This window comes from Mustela putorius, unplaced genomic scaffold, assembly GCF_011764305.1.
Source record: "Mustela putorius furo isolate JIRA1106 unplaced genomic scaffold, ASM1176430v1.1 tig00003972_pilon_pilon_pilon, whole genome shotgun sequence".
Classification (NCBI taxonomy): domain Eukaryota; kingdom Metazoa; phylum Chordata; class Mammalia; order Carnivora; family Mustelidae; genus Mustela; species Mustela putorius.
Genome location: NW_025422115.1, coordinates 12,821,033 through 12,847,790, shown reverse-complemented (window position 1 = coordinate 12,847,790; position 26,758 = coordinate 12,821,033). Strand labels below are relative to the sequence as shown.

General features: G+C 38.9%; 1 protein-coding gene across 2 annotated transcripts in view; it reads left to right on the top strand.

Annotated features, from left to right (window-relative positions):
• Positions 1 to 3,837: 3,837 nt before the first annotated feature.
• GABRB3 (gamma-aminobutyric acid type A receptor subunit beta3) overlaps positions 3,838 to 26,758 on the top strand; it is a 224,733-nt gene continuing 201,812 nt past the window's right edge. Inside the window, exons 1-3 of one of the 2 annotated variants that reach the window (XM_004779156.3) lie at positions 3,838 to 3,956; positions 4,830 to 4,921; positions 5,144 to 5,211. In XM_004779156.3, the coding sequence (XP_004779213.1) occupies positions 3,877 to 3,956; positions 4,830 to 4,921; positions 5,144 to 5,211 (240 nt within the window). In that variant the 5' untranslated portion in view covers positions 3,838 to 3,876. Of the gene's footprint in view, positions 3,957 to 4,516; positions 4,701 to 4,829; positions 4,922 to 5,143; positions 5,212 to 26,758 lie in introns of those variants that run through there. The other variant, XM_004779155.3, reaches the window with a different exon arrangement.

The following is a 26,758-nucleotide window of genomic DNA, read 5'->3' as shown; positions in this document are numbered from 1 at the left end:
GACTTTTTAATTTCTCATTGCCCAAATGAGGAAGGTTCAAAAACAGATTAATGGATAAATAAGTTGTGAAAGAGACATACAATGGACCACCACTCAGGAGTTAAGAGAAACAGACTGGGATCTGCAATAGCATTTATAGATATTAGAAACTGGGTAGTAAAAGAAAGAATCCAGGCATAAAATAACATATACTGCATAACTCCACTTAAGTGAAATGTTAGGGAAAAACATCATCTGTAATAATAGAACTTAGGTCAGTGCTTGTCTACCCTGCAAAGGACGTGTAGGTTTAAGGATTGAGAGGGAATTTGGGGATGATGAGACTGTATACTGGTTTATAAATTTGTCAAGATTAGTCCAACTACATATGCTATGCCTCCAATTGGTTGCATTATTTTTAAAGAGTTTTTAAATATATTGTCAGAAGCTTCAATGCTGTTTTAAAAAACTGGGTTGATTCTCTATAAATAAGAGGCAACTGTGATTGGCCAAGAGATCTTTTGGTGACAGGCATAGGGGTTAGCCAGGTAAAGTGATCATGTGACAATCTTCATTTATCTTCCTTTCTTTCTTCCTACCTCAAGGGCTCCAAAATATTATTCCAGCCTGTTTAAACCATTTCCCTATGAAAAAATTGCATTCTTGTACTCTTTCTTCCTTTAAAAAATTTTTTTATAGTGTCATGTTTGTCACCATACAATACAGCATTCATTTGTTTTGTTTTGTTTTGTTTTTTACAGCATTAGTTTTTGATGTAGTGTTCTAAGATTCATTGTTTACGTATAACACCCAGTGCTCCATGCAATATGTGCCCTCCTTAATACCCACCACCAGGCTCACCCATCCTCCCACCCCGTCTCCTCTAAAATCCTCAGTTTGTTTCTCAGAGTTCATGGTCTTTCATGCTTCATGTCCCCCTCCAATTTTCCCCCTTCACTTTTCCCTTCCTTCTCTTAATGTCCTCCACGTTATTTCTTCTGTTCCCCAAGTAAGTGAAACCATATGATAATTGACTTTCTCTGCTTGACTTATTTCACTCAGCATAATTCCCTCCAGTCCCATCCATGTTGATGCAAAAGTTGGGTATTCATTCTTTCTGATGTCTGAGTAATATTCCGTTGTATATATGGACCACATCTTCTTTATCCATTTGTCTGTTGAAGGGCATCTTGGGCCTTTCCACAGATTGGCTATTGAGGACATTGCTGCTATGAACATTGGGGTACAAATGGACCTTTTTTTCACTACATCTGTATCTTTGGGGTAAATACCCAGCAGTGTGATTGCTGAGCTATAGGGTAGCTCTATTTTTAATTTTTTGAGGAATCTCCATAGTGTTTACAAAGTGGCTGTACCAACTTGCCATGTCCACCAGCAATGTAAGAGGGTTCCTCTGTTCTCTTTCTTTTGACATGAAAATTTACCCCTTGTGGGACCCCATATCTTTTTTCTCCTTCAGCAGAAAATAAGTTAAACTGAAAAGTCAATCCATAATTTCCTGCTGTTTTGGCTAATATATTAGCACCATTTACTAAAGATATGGAACTATTCTTGGTTTCAGGAATCCTGTCAAGAAGAGTTAAAGGTTGGAGATGCCTGGAGTTCAGTGGTCATCCAACCCTCCAAAATGGCTATGTGAGAGGGATCTGATGTAGGAGAGTGGGTCCAGGGGCTGCATGCTTACCCTTTATTGCTCATATAAGTGCAAGCTGAGCAACAGCCACGATGAGTCTTATAACTCATGTACATTAATTACACATGTTATTACTCATGATAATGTTTTCCTTTGACTTTGCCTTCATATTATAAAACAGTGCCTTTTAGATGATACTTTAATAATTTGCCAATTGGTTGATGACTTGGTCTGGATTCCCCAGAAAATATATCCTGAGGCATAATTTAAATGCTGCAGTTCTACTAGAGTGTTCAATACTAATGAAAATGAGAATGCAGTACAAGTGGATTGAGGCATGGAAGGAGAGAACACATAGGAGCTACTGCTGCATCTCAGGGCATCTCTTACGGAGCAATAAAGGGAAAATTATTTATTTACCTGGATCCCACCTTTCATTCACCAAAGTTCCAACCCATGAACCATTAGCTCTCCAGCAACTTCGAATTGCATATATGTAATTACTGAGCAGGTAGCATCGTGGATCTCATTGTCAACTGAGAAACTTGAAAGTGGGAGGTGAGAGATAATAAATGTGGATATGAAGTGAGGGGTGTGAGTTTGTTCACATGTAAGGCTGACCAGAGCTCTTGCGGAACTGCATGCTAAAGTAACAACTGGTATGAAAAATAAGGCCAAGAATCTCAGGCACTGGTTGAAGCTAAGATCTGAAGCGGTACACAGTTGGATAATAATTACATTTGTCATGTGGTTTTGCAAGTTTTAGAACATATAAACCAGTAGAAAGAGAAATAATACTTACTTTGTTATCAGCTTTACTCAAACACCTTATTCTCATTGTTTACTTTCTATAGCTGTGATCCCCAGCAGGGCATTTCTCTAAAAGACATATATGCAAATAGGAGAAATAGACTGAATGTGGAGATAGGAGAAATAGACTGAATGAAACATGAATGTGGAGGGAACAGCATAATAACACAGAACTCATTTTCCTTATAATTCCATTGAACATTAACAGAACACAGAATATAAAGTAGTTGTGAACAGACTTTTCCAGAAAACAATTAGGGAGCTATATTTATCTCTTAACCTATCTTAATATCAACCTTGCAGGTTTTGTGGTCAAATTTTCTGTTCCAAAAAATAAAATTGCTGATTTTTAAAAGACAATGATGTTTAAAATTAATGCACGGAAACATGCCAGCTTTTAGAATATAAGTCTAGATTTAGACATTTACCTACAAAAAGTCTCAACAGTAGAAAAGAAGACCTTAATCTTTTTTTAAAAGATTTTACTTATTTTTGAGAGAGTGAGAGCAGTGGGAGGAGTAGAAGGAGGAGGACAAGCAGACCCTGCACTCAGCGGGTAGCCCCCTGTGGGGTTTAATGGATGCGTAACCAACTGAGCCACCCAGGCACCCCAAAACCCTTAATCTTTATAGAAAAAAATAAGTAAATACAGAAAGGCAGTTACCTATTAATCAATTAAGTCCTAGAATGGCCCAAGAAAATCTGTCAAGCACAAAAGTGAACTTGATTTGTAGGTTTTGCTGGTTGACCACAAGTAGGATTGTGTAACCATGTACCTCAATATTAGAAATCTGAGGAACAGAGAAACTTTATTGAAGATTATTCACTAAAGAAAAATATACAACCTGTAGGCGTGGGTGAACAGACACCCCTTAGGCGCACTGGTGACACACAAGGCAGGGTGGCTTGTAGTGAACAACGGTCTGTTTCTTAGTCAAAGTACCACGGATCTTCTAATGAGAACCAATGGATGGAAGCTTGTCATAGAGAAAACAAGTTTCCTTGCTTTGTATTAAGAACCACGGACAGCTCCACGCTGCACCAAAAAAAAGCACGTTACTTTCCCAAACCTGGAATCACAGCCAGGGTCTCCTCGTCTGATTCAGACTCCAGCTTACTGATAATAGGTGCATAATCAGGCCTCTCTTTACCATTCATTATAAATGTATTTACGTGAGGAGGGAGGGCCCAGTGCTCATATGAAATGTTGGAGGGTGAGAGTGAGAGGAATACTTTAATGAACCGATTTTTAGAAAACGGTCTTACAGTGCATAAATAATTAATAGAGCCGCCATGCGAGGGGCTGGATGATGGGTCAGGCGGGAAAGCCCGTGGGTGGGGGCAGGGGCGGGGATCCCCGCGTCGCTGTTTGAATGCTCAGTGGCTGTGGGGGAGAGCGGATCCCACCCAGAATAGGTCGGAGGAGCAACGCCATGTGCTCCAGGTTCCCAGCTCTCCTGCTGCCCATCTGGCTCTCCTGGACCCTGGGGACTCGAGGTTCTGAGCCCCGCAGGTGAGGTGGGGTTTTCCCCCCCGACCCGCAGTCTCTTTCTAGATGCTGTAGCGCGCAATCCGGTGGGCGCAGGCTGTACTTCACCCACTGGCTTTCGGCCCTTGTCGCAGGTGGGCGGGGGTCGTAGAGGGGTCGGACCCAGGAAAGGGGCGGGGGAAAGCGGATAGCGTTTCCCTCACCGCCTCTGCCCGTGTCGCCGTGGGTCCCCTCCTTCTCCCGGTCGCTGGGAGCGCGGCGGAGCTGGGAGCGCGGCGGAGCTGGTTTCACTGTCGACCCCGGCCCTGCTCCGCGCCGCGCAGCCGCGGCTTCAGCCTGCTGTCCCCGGCGCGGCTCCAAGTCCCGCTCCGCTGCCGCGGTGTCGGGAGGGAGCGCCAAGGGCCGGGGCTACCGGCCCCGGAGAGTGCGGGGGAGGCCAGGGCGAGAGGTTCAGCGGGCTCCGCCTCCGGCTTGCCTTGCCTCCTCCCCCTCCCTCCGCTCCCAAGTCCGCTGCTCCTCCTCTCCCCAGGCCCGCTCCTCCCCCTCCTCTCCTCCCCCTCCCCCTCCGCCCTCCTCCGCTCGGGGCCAGCGCGGCGGCGGCGGCGGCGGCAGCAGCAGAAGCAGCCCCGGCTGCGGGTCGCGACGGCGGCGGGGCGCCCCCTCCCCCGTGCCGGGGCGCGGCGGAGGGATGTGGGGCTTTGCGGGAGGAAGGCTTTTCGGCATTTTCTCGGCCCCAGTGCTGGTGGCGGTGGTGTGCTGCGCCCAGAGGTAGGGTCGCGGGTGGGTTGACGGGAAGCGGGCCGGGCGGCGAGCAGGGCGCGCGGGTGTGCGCGCCGGGCGCTGGTGGGTGAGCCGCCGCCTGACCCTGCTATCTCTGCCCCTTGCCCCCTCCCCCAGCGTGAACGATCCCGGGAACATGTCCTTTGTGAAGGAGACGGTGGACAAGCTGTTGAAAGGCTACGACATTCGCCTAAGACCCGACTTCGGGGGTAAGTGGGGTGTGCGCGGCCGCTGCGGGAACCGCGACCCACAGCGCTGGCGGCCTGGGTGGAGGAGGGAGGCGGAGGGCGCTTAAGCCGAGCTGCGGCGAAGTAGAGGGGGTGGAGGGCATTTCGCTTGCTCCCACTACTCGGGTAGGCACCCCCATCCTCAGAGCCACCCTCACCCCGTGCCCGAGCTTCGCTGATCAGTGTGTCGTGCTCTTTCTGCAGGTCCCCCGGTTTGCGTGGGGATGAACATCGACATCGCCAGCATAGACATGGTTTCCGAAGTCAACATGGTGAGTGCCCTCCCTCCCCAGGGCTGTCCCTGAGCCCCTGCCCCACTATCTGGGCCCACAGTACTGGGTCAGAGGCCTTCTTTGACGGGGCCGCCCGCAGAGGGAGCGGCTCTCCGGGAGCCAGCCCCCAGCTCGTGCGGCTTCCTCCACCCGCCCGGTGTGCGCGGGGGGCGTCGTTGGCGTCGGTGCCATGAGGAGGGCGCACCCTTCCTGCGGAAGGAAGGGGTCCTGGGCTGGCCTAGCACTGGGCTTTCACCGCAGCCCTCGTGCTCCTAGCTCCTCCAGGGGTCTGTCACCTGGTCCTGAGTCTTCCCAAGTGCAATCTCGCCTCCTTAGCAACAGGCGCTGGGGAGCTGGGGAAGAGAGGCGAGTTGTGGGGGTGGCTCATATTCTAGGTAAGAGGTACTTACGGTTTCCTTTGTTGTATTTTGGAAAGAGATGTTGGCAACTGGAGAGAACCAGGGACAGTGGTCTGTGTATTCTAGGGTGTCTCAGGTCAGTTTCCTTGGTCTCTGGCTTTTCTAAGGGCAAGCTCTTTGGCTGTGAATCCCCGAACCCCGCTCCGCCAAGTCGCTGTCGGAGGTGCTGACGGAGACCGGGTGGCTCTCGAGAACTGGGGGAGCTGGGCAGCAGGCGGGCAGCTCTGCCAGGAGAGTTAAAGGCTAGTGAGTCCAGTATTACTTAGATATGTTCATATGTCAGGGTTCAATATCGTAACCTGTGGAAAGCGGTCCGTGTCCCGAGGTGCGAAGTGGGTACCGTGTGTGTGTGTGTGTGTGTGTGTGTGTGTGTGTGTGTGTGTTTTGTTTGTTTATTTGTTTTTTGCTCAGCACTTTAGGACAACAGGGAATGGGGTGGGGGGAATGACCCCTTTCATTTGTTAATTGAGCTGAAATATCCTGGGATTTGGAAACAGACTTAATTTTCTGTTGAGTGGCACTTTAGAAATTGTAAGAATGAACATTTGCAAACAGTATTTTTTTGGGAGAAACCATTTGGTGACTTTTCTTTCCAACATAACATTGAGGATATATTGAGGCATGGTTTCAGATAGACCCAGTAGGTTTCTCAAGTCTGGTATATGTCAGAGTCACCTGAGCAAACTTGTTTTAAATGCATACTCCCAGGTTCCTCGCAAGAGATTCTGATCCAACCGTGAAGAGGAATCTTGGGGTCTCTGCATTTAAAACTGGTGCTTACTTACTTTTTGAAGTAAGGATTTTGTGGACAACATTTTGAGATGCATCATCATAAATAGAAATATGGACATTTATAAAAATTAAAACTGTTGTTTTGAATAGACCGCTTAGCAAGATATATTTAAAATACATACTACTGTGGATTTTGTAGGAAGAAATCTCTGACCACATAAAATTAATTTCATCAAATTTTCACTCTTAATCTAAAGTTTTAAAATTATAATATGTGTTTTAAAATCATGTCCTTTTCTTTCAATGTATATCACTTAGGACATTTTTTGTACAAGGCATTACAATCATAAGTGTTAGTAAGAAACACAGAAGGAATAGCACTTAATACATAACATTCAAAATTAACCTTACGTATGTTTTTATAATCTTGTAAAAATGATCCTTCCCAAAAGGTATGCTTTTTGATCTTAAGTGAACTAAGTTGACATAATCTGTGATTTTTCTCAGTTGAGAATTTCACATTCTCTAGAGACAATCTTTATGGAAGATAATTGACTATTTAGTGGATTATTATATCAAAAATCTGTATATTGGATGTCAAATGAAAGAGAAGGTATGTTGATGTGGCTCTTTAAGAACTTTATACAGTACTAAAACAACCAGATGAATAAGGAGAATGCGTTCTTGTACACTACTGCACATTTTATTTGAGTTAATTTTTTTAAAGATGTTTATTTATTTATTTGACAGAGGGAGGCATAGTGAGAGAGGGAACACAAGCAGGGGGATAGGGAGAAGGAGAAGCAGGCTTCCCGCTGAGCAGGGAGTATGATGTGGGGCTGGATCCTAGGACGCTGGGATCATGGCCTGAGCCAAAGGAAGACACTTAACGCTTGAGCAACCCAATTGCGCCTCTTTGAGTTAATTTTTAAGTTTAGTTATCCAGTTGTCATCATACTGATACTTGGTACCTTTGAAAACTACATCAGTAGTTGCCTAATTCATGCACCATGAATTGAAATGTCCCAATTTTCTCTGGACCCAATAATAGAAAGGCAAATTTAAGATACAAGCCATTATACTAAATAATCTTTAGAATAGTTTATATCCCAAAGCCAATAATTATGCATAACTTAGGCATAGTATACTTGTATGCATTTTTTTGCATTCTCATAATGCTAATTTTTGTAGTTCTCTAAACATATATTCATTGTAAACAAAAACTGAGAATTGATAAGAATGGAAACTTGATAAGAATTAGACATATTTCATATTTGAAATATCTTCAACAAGTGGACTGAGTAAAATCTTATGCTAGAAAAACATGATTTCTCTTCACATATTTGCTCACAATGAGAGTTATGATATTTGATCTATTATTTTTAAAGATTTATTTATTTATTTGAGAGAGTAGACATGCACTTGCACACACACGGGGAGAGGGGTAGAAAGAGAAGGGAGAGAGAATCCCAAGAAGACTCTGCAGCTGAGCACTGAGCCAGTGTGGTGTTAGATCAGGACCCTGAGATCACAAGTTGAGCTGAAACCAAGAGGGCCATGCCTAACCGACTACACTACCCAGGCGCCCCTTGACCTATTATTAAAGAAACTTTGAATAGCAGTGGTCAAGCATCATTTTGGAGGTCATATTTCATAAGGAAAGAACAGAAGTACAAGCATAAGATTAGAACCATCCTTCAATCATGTTCCTTAAAAATAACAAATTCCACTTATGAATTTCTTTAAACACTTTACTGGTCACACAAAACTAATATGTGTGAAGTAATGAAGCTGGATAAATAATGGTCTTACTTTGAGAATATTATAGCTGTTAAAGGTTGTAGCAAATGGTTTTAACAAAAAGTATGATGTAGTCAGTCCCCTTAGAGGAACAGAAGAAAGGAGCACACAGAACAGAGAGTGGAAAGTGGGGGTAAGATTGGGGAGGAGGGAGAAAGATTATTTCTGACATGGAAGGTTTCATGGGTAAGTGGCGTAGATGGAGGAGAGTGTTGTGGGTTAGGGAAGAAATTGGCAAAAGTTTGGATGAATAGATAAGCAGGATAGGAGGTTATGAAGGGGAGAGTCAAAAAGGTGAAATTGGAAAAGTACAAACCCCTGTTCACTTAGGTTCTTCTCTGCCATGCCAATTCCAGATGCTAATTGTGGAGAAATAAAGAGCCCTGTAAATGTTTTAAGCATGTGATTGACATGATTTGAGATGCGGTTTCAGATGAATCTTTTAGCTAAAATGTAAATTTAGGTAGAAGCATGAGGCTGTTACAGCAGAAGCAAAATTTACAAGAAAATTAAGGGTATATATACACATATATATTAATTATATAATTATTATATAATACATATTCTATTATATAACTTATTAAATTATTATATAAATATATATTTTATTAGATATATAGATATATTTTTGAAAACATTTATTTAGTAAAATAAAAACTTACCAGAGTTTCAAATAAGAATATGTAAAGCATGTGTACCTCAAGGTGGAACAGATATGTGCATGTTCATGAACTTTTGGGGGTGTTTGTAAAGAATAACATACACGCATAATAGCAGTATTGGTACTTTTCTCTTTACAGTCGTAAAGCACAATCTTTATCTATTGAGAGTACCTACAGATGGTACCTCCAAATAACACCTCTGTCCTCAAGAAAATAAATAAATTTGTATATATACATGTGTACATCATCATGCTTTTTGCTATTTTGTAGAGACAGCCTAAGAATGAATTTGAGTATTTCAGTATTTAACTATAACTTGTGTCATGGAAAGTTTCTTTTTTTTAAAGATTTATTTATTTATTTAGTTGACAGAGAGATCACTAGTAGGCAGAGAGACAGGCAGAGAAAGAGGGGGAAGCAGGCTCCCTGCTGAGCAGAGAGGCCAATGCAAGGCTCAATCCCAGGACCCTGAGATCATGACCTGAAAGCCAAAGGCAGAGAGGCTTAACCCATTGAGCCACCCAGGTGCCCCTCCATTTTTCTTAATCTCCCAATTCTTCTTTTCATGCACCTTTTTAAAAATTAGCTGACTTGACAAAGTCCAAGGAAAACCATTTTGTCTTACATAACTTCCATTGTTTCTCTTAGCTTTTGTTTTAAAATTTCATATGTTTTTTAAGATAATTTAGATTTAGTTTACATATTTCTTTAAGTGACATTGTATGTGTGAAAGAACACTGTTGACTGAACATTTTTATATACACTTTTAATAATTCTGATGCTTAAGTATTGGTCCTAGTGTATAAAAGCATGTGTTGCATATTTAGATGGGGAGATGAATAAATGGGGGAAAATTATTGATAGTGTAGGAAACAAATAAATATTAAAGATATAAAACAATTAAAAATTTTTATTTTCAAAACTATTTTTACTCAGAGAATGAAGTAGTTCTATAATTCTTAAAAATAAATTTAAAAATGAAAACAATATTTTAAAGTACTCGGGTTTTTTCTTAAATTTGACTAGAATAAGCCATTTCTTGATTTATTAATTCAGAGAAGAAACTATACATACTTAATTTTTACTTAATTAACTTTAAAGTATCGAGGATAGAAAACTAGGTTTAAACTCTAGTAGTCTTAATAGTAATTTCTATGATTTATCTTGTACTTTGTTATTATTTTTTACTTAATTAGTCCATCAAAATTATTCCTAACATAAGTGAAACTAAAGGATTTTTTTTCTGATATCCATGTAAATCATAAATTCTCTTTTTTTGTTGTTTCTGAGTTCCTTTTAGATAATATATAATGTGTATCCTTAGTTGTTAAGAGATACGTTTTCATCCATTTTTGTAGTTCTACTGTATTCTTTTCTCATCTGTTGCATTTTCTTATAAAATCCACTTTTTGGGGCACCTGGGTGGCTCAGTGGGTTAAGGCCTCTGCCTTTGGCTCAGGTCATGATGCCAGCGTCCTGAGATCCAGCCCGGGCTCCCTACTGGGAGGGAAGCCTGCTTCTTCCTCTCCCACTCCCCCTGCTTGTGTTCCCTCTTTCTCTGTGCCTCTCTCTGTCAAATAAATAAATAAATAAAATCTTAAAAAAAAAAAAAAAAAGCCTAGATGTAAAATAACTATTTTACGTAACACAGTGTTGCACATCCCAAGAAGCAGCTTTGGAGCTGCATCACTGTAAAATCGATACAGTCTCACTCATGTACAAAACCAGGTACACACACACACACATACACACACACACACACAGACAGACATTTGTACTATCACTTTGTCTTTCCTTTCTTCAGGACAAGTAGGAAAAAGGAGGTCATCTTGGTTAGAGTGAGCTGGGATCTGTGGTCTGGAAAATTCAGCTTTCTGGCATTTTTGACCAAATTTATGTCAATCAATCCTCCCTCCCCACCTTTCAGAGTCTAGAGGTTTCTTTGTCAATAGAGAATGCTGAACCAAAGTGTAGTGTCCAGCACATGCTAGAAACTCAGGTGGAGTAAGAGCTAAATCCCAGGAGTCCAGGTAATGTGCTGAAAAGAGCCTAATGGGGTTGGAGTTTTCCGTTCTATTTCCAAGTCAATGGGAACATCTAGCCTTAGGCAAATCACTTAACATTCAGTAAATCAGTTGCAGGCTTTCCAGATGCCCCTAGCATGCCTACAGAATGGATTCCAAAGTGATATCACACTTTTTCTACAGAGAAAATCGTGGTAGACAATCACAACTACATAGACACTTGGTAGACAGTGATCCTTTACTGATTTTTTTCTAGAGGCTTGGGCCATATTTAGAGTTTGCATATTAATTGTTATTAGCATTTTTAAGGTTGAAAATGTGCTCAATGCTCTTATTACAAAGTAAGCTGGGGGATGATTCAGCAGAAAGAAAAAAAAAAGTGTTTCTCTGACCCAGTTGGGATTGGAAAACTGCTTACATGGAAGGCACTCCAGGGGTAAGGTCCACAGACTGTGTTGGCATTTGGTTCCAAGTTGCTGCATTTTGGAGGTAAGACTATTTATTGAGGACATTACTTTTCACTGGCGGTATGTTTCATGCATAAGTGATGATCATACGTCAATGCTGAGGTACTGATAAGAAAGCATATAATGAACTTCAGAGATGGATGAAAATAATACCTTATATAATATGCTTTTTACGAAGGGGAGTTTGTGTTAAATATTGGAAGGAATGGTATAGAGTGTGCAGAGAGAATACTTTCTGCCTTTTCCCTCAGGGAGGTTGTAAAACTTATGTTGCTACATTTCTTAAAAGATGGATTTTACACACATCGTCCTCTTGTGAACCACCTCTTGCCTGTGCCTGGCTTAGGATTGTCCGGTGTGTTGCACTTAGAAATACTTGGTTTGAAGTGATGGTGCAAATATACTTATTTACATATAAAAGAATTTCCGGTTTTTGCAAGTAAAGCAATATGGATTCAATCTTTGAAACTGCTGTTGTGACTCTTCTGTTGGTATAGGATCTTTCTTTCTCATATGGGTTCTGTATTGTATCATGTATACTGTCATTGCATAAGAAGCCTACCAATCATTCAGAATCCTTTAAATGATTTTGTATTACATTTTCATGTTGAGGTGCAACTTAGGGAAATGATAGCTTACAGTTTTATGCCATTTTGCAATTTATGAACTACTTCAAGTATTTTGTCATTGGTCTTCTAACCTGATGGCAACACAGGTGTTAATCTCATCTCCATTTCTCAGAAGAGAAAATAGCTGTAGGACTTGGGAATAGCACTAACTTGGCCGTGCTCCTTTCGTGTTTCTCACTCAGACTACAGGGCAACAAAAAGTGCTCTGTTAGGAGCACACAGGATTTTATCTTCTGCCACCTTCACTGTTGTCTAAATTAGATCCTCCCATTCTACTTTTCCAAGAAAGTTTATTCTTTGCTTATAACACTTACTGAACTATTACATATGATTATGGTATATTTATTTACTTAAAAATCTTTCTCCTCCGTTCCTTTTCCCATTAGATTATAAGCTCCATGAGACAGAACGATGTCTATTGACAGTCCTTGCACTCGATAGGCACCTATTAGACAAATTGTTGAAAGAAAGTGTATGAATGAAGAATGAATGAATGAATGAATACATAAGTGCCTAAATAAATAGATTATGTAGCTTTCCAATGAAATATTTTTATAACCCAGAATTTGGGCTCATGACCAAGAAGAAGCTTTTACTGGCTCAATGTGATGTACTGAGATTTTACCATAGGGGACTTAATTCAGCCAGATTTTGTATGATTGTACAGAATATAATACCTTCAGCTGATACTTTGTAGCTGCTACCCCTTTCACTGGAGAGCTTTTATGCTGATTTCAAAGCAGAATGGAGAGTATTGTAGCAATGTCTGTGTAAGGTTTGGTGCGGATATTCTAACACCAATCATTGCTGCCTTCTTACACTCCGTTTTGTGTCTACTTGTCGAGTATATATGCATTGAGTTTTCCTATATGATACAAGTTTTGATTATTGTATACAGATTCATCATTCATAAGGCTTTGCCTTCCCTTCCCAGTGGCCACTCAGTGGTATAGTGAGACTGCGGTGGTTTTTATTTGTTTGCTTGCTTTCCTGCACAGTTTACTTCTGGACCATTTATGCCAGGCATTATGAAGATTCTTTAGCTGCAAAATATGGAACACTAAGACTAAGATAGGTCTCATCTCTTGGCAATCGGCTCAGTACCACCAGTTCAACAGAGAGTCAAGCCTCTGATCTCTCTGACTGGGGATGTAAAATTCCTTTATTCCTTCTTACCAGGAGACCACGTCAAGTAATAGAAGTCATTTGTAAGCATTAACTCACGTGTCCCTCTTTTCATTTTCCATCAAACTTAAGCATCACACAGAGGCATTAATACAGTGAACAAAAAACTTTAACATGCATGGAACTGACATTTCAAATGAATGGGAATAAAACTAAGACGTGAGAATGTCACAGCTCTTTAAATGCCCTAATTTGTGCTTCTCCAGTCAATCAATCTGAAAGAGGATATAGATTCTACTAATTACAGCATCATTGTATTTTATCCCAGTTCTATAATGCAATAATTCCTTTTATATTAAATATTTGCTAAATCCACATGCTATGATTCAGGACATGAAATACATTTGTTTTATTTTGAATTGACTTTAAAGGACAACAGAAACTACTGATTTAAAGCTATATACTACTGATTGTGTTTATACATATGTATAAAACATGTTACTTAGCATCACATCATTGTTCTTTTTAAACTGAGCTTTTTGAATAAGACTTGCCAATTGATAACACTAATAAGTAGAAGAAACAAGTTTTCTGGATCACCCATTGCTACGTGCTCTGTGTATGTGTGCATGTGTGTATCTATGCAAACCAAAATTTGTTTTAAAAGAAACAACAATTTGGGTAATTTGTTGTTATATTACTGATTTTTCTAGTCCTGCTAAGGCTAAATATCTATCCAAGAGATAAGTTCAAATATCAGGTGGGAAGTAGACTAGAATGGTTACAGAGTATAGGGTCTGTCCTATAGAATATGCTTAGTAAATATTTGCTAAATGAATTTGTGTAGCGAATGACCCTTGTAGTAAAACTGTATCTTTGATAAATTTTATTACAGAAATTCCCTTGTTTGGGTTTTTTTTTTTTTGCACATAAAATGAACAAAAGCTTTATATGCAAGGATTCCTGTGAACTTGTCACACACACACTTACAATTATGGAAAACAGTGCCATTCATATCATCTAGACCAGTGACTCCAAAACTTATAGATAGACTAAGAATATTTGTGTAGTATTAGAGTTATTGCAGGGGTGGACATAGATAAGTGTTCTCCAAGTATGATTTCTTATTATTGGTGAATTCTGTGCTTTGCCTTTCCAGAACAGTACACATACTAGAAAAAAGATTGGGAACAACTGAGTATATGAAGACCAGGATTGACTGTGCTATATTCCTTTTTTATGCTGTTACACATTCTACAGATAATTCATTGGAATGAGGGCATATTTAATTGTGCTGTTGAATGAGTTCATATTTCTGAATCTTTGTTTTGGCCCTGGGCGCTAAAATTTGCTGTGAGAATGTCATTTCATATGGTATGGGCTAAAATAATGGTTTCTTAAGAAAACACTGTTCTATAGAATGCAAATGTGGGCCCCATAATCAAAATATTTCTGCTCAAATCATATTGGAAATTATGTTAAAGATGTAAAATAGGTTTCTTCTCTGTGGGAATTTCTGGCCGATAATATGCTAATGATTTTGTAAATCTTCTTGGGAGGGGTGAAGAATTCAATATTTAAAAAATTATGTTTCCCTGGGCACTTTTTCTTTGTGGGTGAGGGACCGAATTAACACTTCTTCATGAAGTTTTTTGTAGAACACTGTTTAGAAAATATGGGGCTAATCCATTGAATCATATCAGCCATCTCCTGTGAATGATAACTGAGAAGATTGATACATTAATAAAACCTCTTTTGGGGGCACCTGTGTAGCTCAATTGTTAAGCCTCTGCCTTTGACTCAAGTCTTGAACCCAGGGTCCTGGGATCAAGCCCCTCATCACTCTCCCCACTCAGAGGGAAGCCTGCTTCTCTCCCTCCCACTTCCCCTTGTGATCCCTCTCTCACTATCTCTCTCTCTGTCAAATAAGTAAATGAAATCTTAAAAAAAAGAATAATTAAAAAAAGATAAAATAAAACCTCTTTTGGTGAAGATGTCCACAGCATGGAAGTTATAATTTTGATCAAGAATCTACCAGTACATATGGGGATGGGTTATTTTTCTAGAAGGAAAGATTAGGCATCTGTTATAACTGATTGATAAAAAGCACAAAGATTTTGTTCTATAATTATAGACTACCATATTGAGGGAAATCTGTGTGTTTTAAGCTTCCTTGTTTACTTTTATTATAAGAGTACAAGTACATGATACAGAGGCAGAGATGTATGTGTTAAAGAAGAGGAGATGCTAAAGGCTCTTGGGCCAAAAGCAGCAGACTAATATTGAAAGCAGTATATGGCTCCCTGAGGCTGTTAGGCTTGGCCAGTGGTTTTTAGATGGTGGTCTATATGTTATTCATATTTATATGTAATATAACATTCTGTTTGGATGAAAGGTTCTTGTGATAAACATATTTAGCATCCCTTAGAGTAAGCTATTCCTAAAATTTCCCTTATGACTAATTTTCTGTAGTTCAATGGGAGAGATCATATATGCTTATAAATAGTCAGTGACAATAGTCTATAAGGCAGATGCGTTTTCTGGATTTTTCTATAAATCACAGTGATGTTATAAGAGGGCGTATTGCTCAATATTGTCTCTACCACTGTGGAGGCCCTGCTGGGGATCTGTGGTGGGTTCAGGGATTATAAAAGACTGGTGGTAAGGGGCACCTTGGTGGTTCAGTTGGCTAAGTATCTTCCCTCAGCTCAGGTCATGATCCAAGAGTCCTGGGATCACCCAGCATAGGGCACCCTGCTCAGCAGAGAACCTGTTTCTCCCTCTCCCTCTGCCTGCTGCTCTTCCTATTTTTTCCCTCCGTCAAATAAATAAATAAAATCTAAAAAAAAAAGACTGGTGATAATGAGCAAATAAGCCAAAGTAGATCCAGAAAGTAAGAAATTCAGAATGGTATTTGATTATAATAGTAAATGGGGTTTTGTTTGTTTGCTTGTTTGTTTTTAGCATTTGGAAGCACAAAAAGCTGGTTTAAAAAAAAAAAAAAAAAAGATGGGGCACCTGGATGGCTCAGTGGGTTAAAGTCTCTGCCTTTGGCTCAGGTCATGATCCCAGGATCAAGCCCTCATCAGGCTCTCTGCTCAGCAGGGAGCCTGCTCCTCCTCCACCTTCTCTGCCTGTCTCTGCCTACTTGTGATCTCTGTCTGTCAAATAAATAAAATCTTTAAAATTAAAAAAAAATTAAATTAAAAATTTTTAAAAAAAGATTCTTATTTTGGAAATATAGTATTTCTCTGTACATATATATGCATGTAAAAATATATAACAATATATTTTTATATATTTATAAGAAATTTTATATTTATATATTTATGAGAAATATTTATAAATATAAAATATAAATATGAGAGAAATATAAATAAGTATAAATATAAGAGATATAAATGTAAAAGAAATATACATATTCTTTTCTCCCATGCTATGCCTTATTTAATATTACACTGTATTACATCTAAATTTTATCTTTAGTTTATGATTGAAAAGCTACTCTCAAAACTTGAGATTTTACTTTATTATTGTAAATCATTTGGAATTTTAGTTACCTAAGTAATTTCTTTTTTTTTTTCTTTTATTTATTTTCAGTGTAACAGTATTCATTATTTTTGCACCACACCCAGTGCTCCATGCAATCTGTGCCCTTTCTAATACCCACCACCTGGTTCCCCCAACCTCCCACCTCCCGCCACTTCAAAACCCTCAGATTGTTTTTCAGAGTCCATAGTCTCTCATGGTTCACCTCCCCTTCCAATTTCCCCCAACTCCCCTCTCTCTCTAACTCCACATGTCCTTCATGCTATTTGTTATGCTCCACAAATAAGTGAAACCATATGATAATTGACTCTCTCTGCTCGATTTATTTCACTCAGCATAATCTCTTCCAGTCCTGTCCATGTTGCTACAAAAGTTGCATATTCATCCTTTCTGATGGAGGCATAATACTCCATAGTGTATATGGACCTAGGTGATTTCTTCAGTACTCCGGGGTGTTTTGCCTTTAGAGACCATGGGGAATCTAACTTGCAAGGTTGCCCTCTGCAGTGAAAAGAGTTGCTTGTCAGAACACTTAGATCCCATGGAAGGGTTTGTTGGAACTTTGGCAAGTCGTTCAGGTGCAATGGTCCTCAATTTGATCTTTTTAAAGAGTGTGTTAATAAGATTCTCTAAATTGCCTTCCAGTTCCGGTTTCTGTGTGTCTTAGAGTCTGTGAACAGTTAGAACCATTAGGGGACCTTCTATTTGCCTTACACAAACCACTACTTGTTCATTTGATACTGCATGTGGTTTAATTGGTTATCTGAGAGGTTGTCATCTGGCAGTTTGCAACCTTGTATTCTAAGCATGGCAAGTGTGAAACCTAGAATGATGTGCTATGATATTCAGACATTTTGCACATGAAGAGCTGCAATTTTAAACTCTGCATCCATGCTCATCAATTTTTAGGTCTCAAACAGTGGTATTTGCTTTTTCAGTTTGAATGTAGAATTATAATTTATGAGTAAAAACTGTAGTGGTCTGTTAAAATGCCTTTTTTTTTTTTAAACATTCAAAGTATAATCTTTACATTACCACCTAGGAAGAACAGTATAGAAATGTCTTAGTTGCTGTTGGATTCCAAATTGTCTATATTCAGGTTTTTTAAAAACTCTACATAAATTTAATTCATGCATAATTTTTTAATCTTCTATGGTCTTTTATTAACATAACATAATTTTAATATTGTTTGAATACATAATCCAGTCCAAAGGGAAGAGGGCACAGACCTGGTCAGTGTCATCAAGACTGCTTCATTCAGCCAGTTTGGGATGCTAAGACAGCATTCAGTGGAGAAAACTTTAAACTTAGACCTCAAAGGTAGAATTTCCCTATTTTGGCTCTATAAAAAAAGAAAGTTTTACCATTTTCTGCCTTTTTCTTGATTCCTAGTCTTATTTAAAATTGAATTTCTTATATATAACGCCAAGCAAGTGAACCTGTGCAGATACAGGGATGAAAATTTCACTTACCTCTACTATAGATTGCAAAATAAAATATGTAAAATTGTCTAATTTTATTCCATAAAAGTAAACATGTGGATGTACCAATTGTTACATTATTAAGAAACTACCTATTTAGGATGATATAGATTAAAATGCAAACTTAGATCTAACCAAAAACAAACAAAACTAGGTCACTAGTTAGTGACCTAACTAGTATATAACTGCTCTCATAACAAACAAAAAAAAAAATGGCAAAAAAACCCAATAATTTTCAGAGTGCTCAGCTCATATTTTTCCACTGTAGGTGAAATCCTGCTAATTTGTAGTATCTGGTTAAGGGGAATTGTAGCACAGTCTAAAATGATTTCCTGATTTACACTTTGAAATTTTAATTTGTCTACAGAGATAGCCCCTCATGTATATATTCCTCAAAGGTTTTTTTCTCAGCAGTCATTCTCTCCTTCCTTTTCCCTCTCCCTGTCCCCACAGACAAGAGAGGTATGAAGGTTCTGGCAAAGCTCAGATATTAAAAGCGGAAGACACTTTGTTCTAAACGTAACCAAATTAGCACTCGGGGAGTAGAGCCAACTCTGAGGATCATGAGCAGTGGCTGGTTTACTGAGATTAAGGAGAAAAAGCCAAAAGAGGGATAAATGTTCCTGAATGACATTTATCTCCCCTTACCAGATAAGAAGTAAGGGTTTTACCTGCCAGTTTCTCTCGCCATTTATCTTTTCGGGATTTTGAATTCAAAATTTGGATACCTCAAGAGCCCGTTTGGCTTAGTAATGTTTCTCCTTTTATCATATCTCTCAGTTTCTGAAACAATGAAGGAAAATCCTCTTTTCTTCAACATTTTTCAGAGGAAAACACAATGAAATTTGTTAAACAAGTGTTGACAGGAAAGCAAGTGTCTATTAATTGGTATCCAATTTCCCGATATGCCAGCCTTTGCCCAAGACTGTACTTGGTTATGCAATAATGTGCAGACAGAAAAATCAGAACCTGCTCTTGCTACAATACTAATAGAAACTGTCAGTTAACCAAGGGAAAGTCTCACAAATCAGTCTCATACATTACTGAACTATTTTCTCTATCACCAGTTAATATGAGTGTTTCTAGGTGGCTCTTCTATGGAGATTTTTGTGGGACTGTCCACACTAGAATGGCAATTGTGAAAACAACAATAATCACACACACACACACAAACCCTAAAATGTAAAAGAAAGCATGGTGGAATTCCATTATACTGATAGTAGAGCCTGACGGGATGGTAGAGAAGAGGGGTGTGGGGCTTGTTTTGTGGATATGTATGGCAAGCACTATTTGTGATGCTTCAGCATGAAGTCCTATACCTAATTTACACTTATTCTAACAGCTCTTCTAAAAAAAGACTATGCATATAGATTTTTTAAATCTCAAGCTTATCAAAACACCTTGCATTTATAGGTCAGCACTAGAACTTGGGGGAAAGAAGCAAAGCAACAAACTTTCCCTTTTTTAAAATTCTTAAGATAACTAAAATCACTTAATAATTACTTCTTGTATTGTCTTTCATGGTTGGACTTTTTAGTTCAACCGTTTTGTTGACTGATACTGTTGTGCTGTTTCATTCCTAATGTTTTTAGATTTAAGCAGTGACCTAACTAGTGTATAACTGCTCTCATAACAAACAGAATGCCCAGGGCACCTGGCTGGCTCAGTCAAGAGAGCATGTGACTCTTGATCTTAGGGTCATGAGTTTAAGCCCCATGTTCGGTGTAGAGATTACTTAAAAAGTTAAAAATCTTTAAAAAAAAGTGGAATGTCCACCATCAGAAATCCGCATGATGATAGTTTGGGATTTTCCCTGTTTCTTCAATTTAGCACACCTGTTCAAATTTTGCCTGCATTACTTCAGACTTGAAACTGGCAAGACCTCAGGTCCACGTAAAGTTATTAAAGAAACTCACGAGGAGGGTGCTTGACTAGAGCCAGGAGTGAGTGAGCTAATGAGCGAGTTGGACAGTAAATGTGTGAAGTATAAATAATTTTAAACTCCATGGTTGCAGCAATGGTAGGAATGAAGAAAGGACTGACAGACAGTTGGGCCTGTGAAGCTGAGAGATATACAATCAAACATTACCATTGGTATTCTGAAAAGCAATTTTGGGGAAATATGGCTAGAACTAGAAGGCATGGAAAAGACTTTCAGAGACCTATGGGAGGAATAAAAATTGCAAAAATGAGCAAAATTGTTATAAGAAACAAGACTTTTTATTCTTTTTTAAAAAGATTTTATTTATTTATTTGACAGAGGGAGAGACATCACTGGTAGGCAGAGAGGCAGGCAGAGAACGGGGGAAGTAGGCTCCCTGCTGAGCAGAGAGCCCAATGCAGGGCTCAATTCCAGGACCTTAAGATCATGACCTGAGCCGAAGGCAGAGGCTTAACCCACTGAGCCACTCAGGTGCTCCAGGATTTTTTATTCTTTAAAAACTTGAGATACTGGGGTAGCTAGCCATGTTTAATTAGAAAGTAGATACACACCAGTGTGTACTGTGCTATATATATATATATATATATATACACATAGATATATATATATATATCTATGTGTATATATATATGTTGTTTACTTTTCCTCTTCTTACATTTATCCATGATAAAAGTGGAACCACTGGTGGTGTTAACTCCCTGAAATGGGACCCATCATCCTCCTGGTGTCAGCCACCTCAGGTACAAGACTCTAAGTAGATTTACAATCTGCAAGAAACCCATGCAGAAATCCCTAGGTGTTTTCAGAGCTGCAAAACTTGCCAGTTGCTTGATAGATGTTCCTTTCAGGTATGATAGGAGGAGCAAAGTGGGAAGGAGAATAGTTAAGTGAAAAGGAAGACAGGATTCTTCTCTCTTATCCGGCTATGAGCTCTCTAAATAATCAGCACATTAATGAACTATTATATATACAGTTGTGTCAGGCAGGAGATTTTTCCTTGTGAGGGATGAATTCTCTGTACATTCATAGTGAAAAGAAGGCCTTCTGGCTGGAGAAGGCACCATGGCTGATGACCATCTGTTGGGAACTTTGGTACTCATTATACCTTTACTGCTTTCACAAGAGAGCATCTATTATTTTCTAAAATTTATATATGTATGTATATATACATATATACACACACACATACACATATATGTATATTTTCACACTAGAAAATTTAGAATATTTAGAAAAATATCCTTGGATATATTTTTAAGTAGTTTTATACATATATGCCATGTATGCACTATTTTTTACACATAATATGTACAAGTTATTATCATGCTTTTCAATGTGATTTGTATAATATATACTTCCATGCTATGGAATATATTTTATAGTTATTTTTTTTATTTTTTATTTTTTTTTAAATTTTTTATTTTTTATAAACATATATTTTTATCCCCAGGGGTACAGGTCTGTGAATCACCAGGTTTACACACTTCACAGCACTCACCAAAGCACATACCCTCCCCAATGTCCATAATACCACCCCCTTCTCCCAAACCCCCTCCCCCCAGCAACCCTCAGTTTGTTTTGTGAGATTAAGAGTCACTTATGGTTTGTCTCCCTCCCAATCCCATCTTGTTTCATTTATTCTTCTCCTACCCACTTAAGCCCCCATGTTGCATCACCACTTCTTATATCAGGGAGGTCATATGATAGTTGTCTTTCTCTAATTGACTTATTTCGCTAAGCATGATATGCTCTAGTTCCATCCATGTTGTCGCAAATGCAAGATTTCATTTCTTTTGATGGCTGCATAGTATTCCATTGTGTATATATACCACATCTTCTTGATCCATTCATCTGTTGATGGACATCTAGGTTCTTTCCATAGTTTGGCTATTGTGGACATTGCTGCTATAAACATTCGGGTGCACATGCCCCTTTGGATTACTATGTTTGCATCTTTAGGCTAAATACCCAGTAGTGCTATATTTTATAGTTATTTTAAGAGCTGTACATTATTCCCTTGCCTGGCTGAACAATGTAACTTACTTAATGTTTTCCTTTTGTTAGATATTTAGGTTACTTGCTCTGGTTGCAAGAAAATTGTGTTTTTGATCACTATCCTTGTACAGACATGGGGAAACTCTGAGGAGAAAGGCCTAGAGCTGGGAGGAGCTCATCATCACCAAATGTGCCTCTGGAGGGAAGGGTCCTCATGTGTATCAGTGCCTTGATCTTTATCAGGAGGACAGTGAGGCTGATTTGACAGGAGCTCCCAATTAACCTGAGGGTACTGGGTATATTATTTTTTTATTAACATATAATGTATTATTTGTTTCAGGGGTACAGGTCTGGTGATTCATCAGTCTTACACAATTCAGAGCATTCACCATAGCACATACCCTCCCCAATGTCCATCCTGAGGTACTGTTTAATGAAGCATTAGTTAACTTTGCCTACATGAGTAACAATTTCAGAGATTATTTTCCGTAGACTTAATAAGAAAAAAAAAAAAAAAAAACACAGACATCATTTAATGTGATCTGAAGTTTGGTCTACTGATGCAAAGGTGGGAGGGGGAAGTAAGTGGACATTACCATTTAATTGAAAAGAGAATTTGGATTTTTCCACGTTGATTATGAGATGACTGGGTAATTATTCTTTCTCACCACCCTGATTCTATCATGCCCAGAAATGGCAGTAAAAGCCATTCAGAAACAACCACAGTTTCTTGATTACCCCTGACCTCTGTTCTTATCTTTTTCATATAGAAGTCACACATGTGACTAAAGGTTCCATCCTGCTTTTGAGAAGACCCTTTCTGCTGGTCCTCTTGTCTATTTCTCCCTAACTTCTTCCCTGTTAGAAACTTTAGTTTGACACCTTAAGCACCTTGTTCTGCCTCTCATACCAGACACTAAAGAAATCTCTTTCAGGTTTCTGTAGTCCTCATAAATGTAGTCAGCTTTTGCCCAGCCTTCAAAAAGATATTTGTCCAGGCATACCCATCAAGAGGAAATAGTTTCTGATTACAAAAAGTCTCTCAGTATATAATTTTTTATTATTTAATCTTCATTGTTTTCACCACATGGAATATTCTCTCTCCTTAATGTCTCCATTCTAACCTCACATCTTTCCTGCCAGTGTTGACCGCAAGTTTTGTTTCTCTCAGAAGATTAAGAGCATAGGCTCCTTTGCCCTGTATCAGCAGAAGGTAGGGGCTCCTGTTTCTGATGTCTTTCTCAGAGAAAGATGTTTTCCCTTCTGTCTGAAATCCATCATGCTTTGTGTGCTCTGTGTGTGGTTTTTTTGTGTGCCCACATTCACTACATCTTTTCAAATATCTTCCTCTTCATTAGGTTCTTCCATTTCGTCTTCATATGGGAAAAGGAACATATCTGTATATAAGAGATAAACCAGGCTCTTCCCTTGACTGCACTGCCCTCCTTGACCACATATTTCTGGACACTATTTCTGGGACCAGTGACAACCTGTAGTCCTTGCCCATACCCTCACTAAAAATGTTGCTGGGGAGTGTGTATCCATGTACATGTGTTGTGATCAGGCATCATTCTTCTGCATGCTAATGCTGGTTAAAGTTCCTGAATTATGCTCCTCCACCTTATCACCCAATCCTAAAGATACTTTTTGCCTTTCCTTCCCCCCCCCCCAGTATCCAGTTGTTCACCATGTCTTGCCCCGATAATTTTGGTAATATACTGAAGACTCACTCCTTTTTTTCCCCTTGACCCTACTTTAGATCCCTCAAATACAGTGATCATGATCTGTCTGAAATCTGTGATTCTCCCATATTCTGGTTCCACTTGTGAGATATTGTCGCTCTACTCTTCTTGCTGTTTCTGGGATAGGAGACCCTAACTGGCTCCAGAGTACCTGCTGGATATGTCATAAAATGGGTGATTGGCACTAATGCCTACAGTCACAGGGATGTTAGGGTTAAGAACCAGCTTCAGGATTTGGCGCAAAGTGCCTGTGGTCTATGTCTGTGAACATCAGGTTAACCATAAGGGAAGAGAGTGGAGCTGGAAATTTTCAGGTTCTAAGCTGATATCAGAGCCTTACCCATTTGGTTCATACAAGGGGCAAGATTTTGGGTTCTTCCTGAAAAAATGCAAAAATGAAAGAAATGGTCGTGTATGAGAGTGTTGAGTATACACATTGGGTTTTGAGAGCACTCAGAATCTGAGAGCTGGGTTAATAGTGAAGTTTTTACCTTAATATGGTCAACTTGCCCTATGATTACCCAATTTTGCTTTATACTAATCTGCACTACAAACTTTAATGTATTTGTTTTTCCATTACTTTTCTATTAGCCTTCAGTTGCTTCCCTTGTACATTTCTTCCATTTACCATATTAGGTATCACTTTACTTCCATATATTCCAACTATCGGTCATAATTAGATGCCTTAAAAATGAGTATTGAGGGACGCCTGGGTGGCTCAGTTGGTTGGACAACTGCTTTCGGCTCAGGTCATGATCCCGGAGTCCCGGGATCGAGTCCCGCATCAGGCTCCCAGCTCCACGGGGAGTCTGCTTCTCCCTCTGACCTTCTCCTTACTCATGCTCTCTCTCACTGTCTCTCTCTCAAATAAATAAATAAAATCTTAAAAAAAAATGAGTATTGAAAGTGATGATATTTGGAATGTCAAGATGGCCAGAAGCAGAAAAGGGAACCATCACCCTGATACACAGTGCAATGAGACAGAGAGAACCATTAAAGGTATTCATGAAAGAGAGCAAATAATTAATGGTGAGGAAGTAATTGTGAAATTGTGAGAGTTGGAAGGGTGTGTGCTATGGACTCCTCTCCACTAGACCATCACCTTAATCTTGGATAACTGCACAGTTAAAAGGGAGAATCAGAAAGAAAAGACATAAAGGAGTGGGTATGAGAAAGGGTCTTGGTCTGCCACTTAAGTAACACTATGATGTCAAATTTCAAAACATTTGAAAGCATGGTTTTTTTGGATAGAAAAATACATTTCTTGGGAGGGACAGGCATGCTGTCTCAGCTAAATACCTATATTTAATATGTACCCTCCTTTCTTGCCAAGTACCCATTAGAAGTAAGGTTATATATTATATCAGAAAATTAAGGTTGGCACAAAAGCATTGCTTTTATTCCTAAAATAATAAAAACCTGGAATTAGTTAGAAAAAGAACAGACTTGACAAATATGAAAGCTGGAGAAGTGGTGGCAAGATTCGTGCTCTGGATAAATTTCATCTGCTGAGATGCTGAACCAATAACACAACTCACCTGAGAAAGGTGTTGATGAGTTTAGATATACTATTTTTTTTTTCCTTCTAAGTGCTTTGAGAATATTGGGATATAATGAATGTGAAAAGCCATGCATTAAATTCCAAATCAGAAGGAAGAGGTGAGAGGTGGTTAGTTTAAGATCCTTTATCTCATGACCTTCAGTGTCTAGCGAGCTCTTTTTAAACTGAAGGGAATCTGATCACTGCTCTGTTATTATCATTGGGCCTTGTTCCAGGAGCTGGAAACCATACACTATGGAACAATGTAGCTTTCCATCTGCAGTTGTTCTGGTGCATTTCTGTTTTGAATTTCCACAATGAATTTGTTGCCAGTTGATATTTAAAAGGTTATTATTATATTTTAAATATTTGATTAACACAAGTTGTAAAGTATGCTTTGTTAAAGAAAGAGAGGAAAGAATCCCGTGAATTCTAGATAGCTGTAACATCAAAACAATTTTTTTTTTCAAGTTAGCTAAAATAAAACATACAAACACTTAAATTTCAGAGAAATCTTGCAAAAGTGCATTATACAAGTATTAACATTGTCAGTTCATGAATCTTCTGTAATTTAGAAAGATTATGAAAATCTAGAGATTCCACTATTCCTAGATGCTAATTGCATTTTATAACACATTTTGCAGGAGGAAAAGAGCCAAATGTTGCACTGCTATATGGGGAACTTAAGGGAGAAAATGATTCTGTTATAATGAAATGTGAAAATAAATTAGCTTTGGAAAACTTTTATGATTCATGATATTTCTGTGTTGTAATAATTTATTAGCAAAACTTTTCTTATTTCCCCAGTCTAAATAGCATTACTCCTGACCTCTTTACCTTCCCAGCTACTTCACAAGCTTTCAGAGATTGTCCTATTTCTGTCAATTTTCTACCATTCATGAGTTAAACATTTCATGAAATTCTATTTCTTTAACTTAATAGAGCCATTTATAATAAAATAGCTCCTTGTGTTAACTTTTCTTTTCATAATCAACAGTAGCTTATTTAAAACCAATGTAAATCCCATATTTTCATTAATCTTAATTCACTTGTCTTCATGTAGTCAGCCTGTCTCTTCTTATTTAATTGAGCATGCCTTAGAGGTGGGTACCATGCCAGCTGGTCACTTTGCTTGGTACAAAACAAAACTTTTTTAAAAGCATAATTTTTATTTTTCATAACAAAAAGTTGACATTCCTACTTTGTTATCTAGCTTTCTAGCCTGGGTTGGAAGTACCTTATCATGCTCTGAGCAGTTCCATCTAGAAAGCATTTGAAGGACAGTATCTAGGCAGTGAATGGGGTCTAAGCCTTAGTGTTCCACTACTGCTAATTGTGGGCTTGCGTGAATGGATAATTAACACCCACAGATTATTGAAAACCTCATTTTAGTAAGTAGTTTCAACTTCTTCCTTCACTGAACCTCTTCCAGAGTTGCTA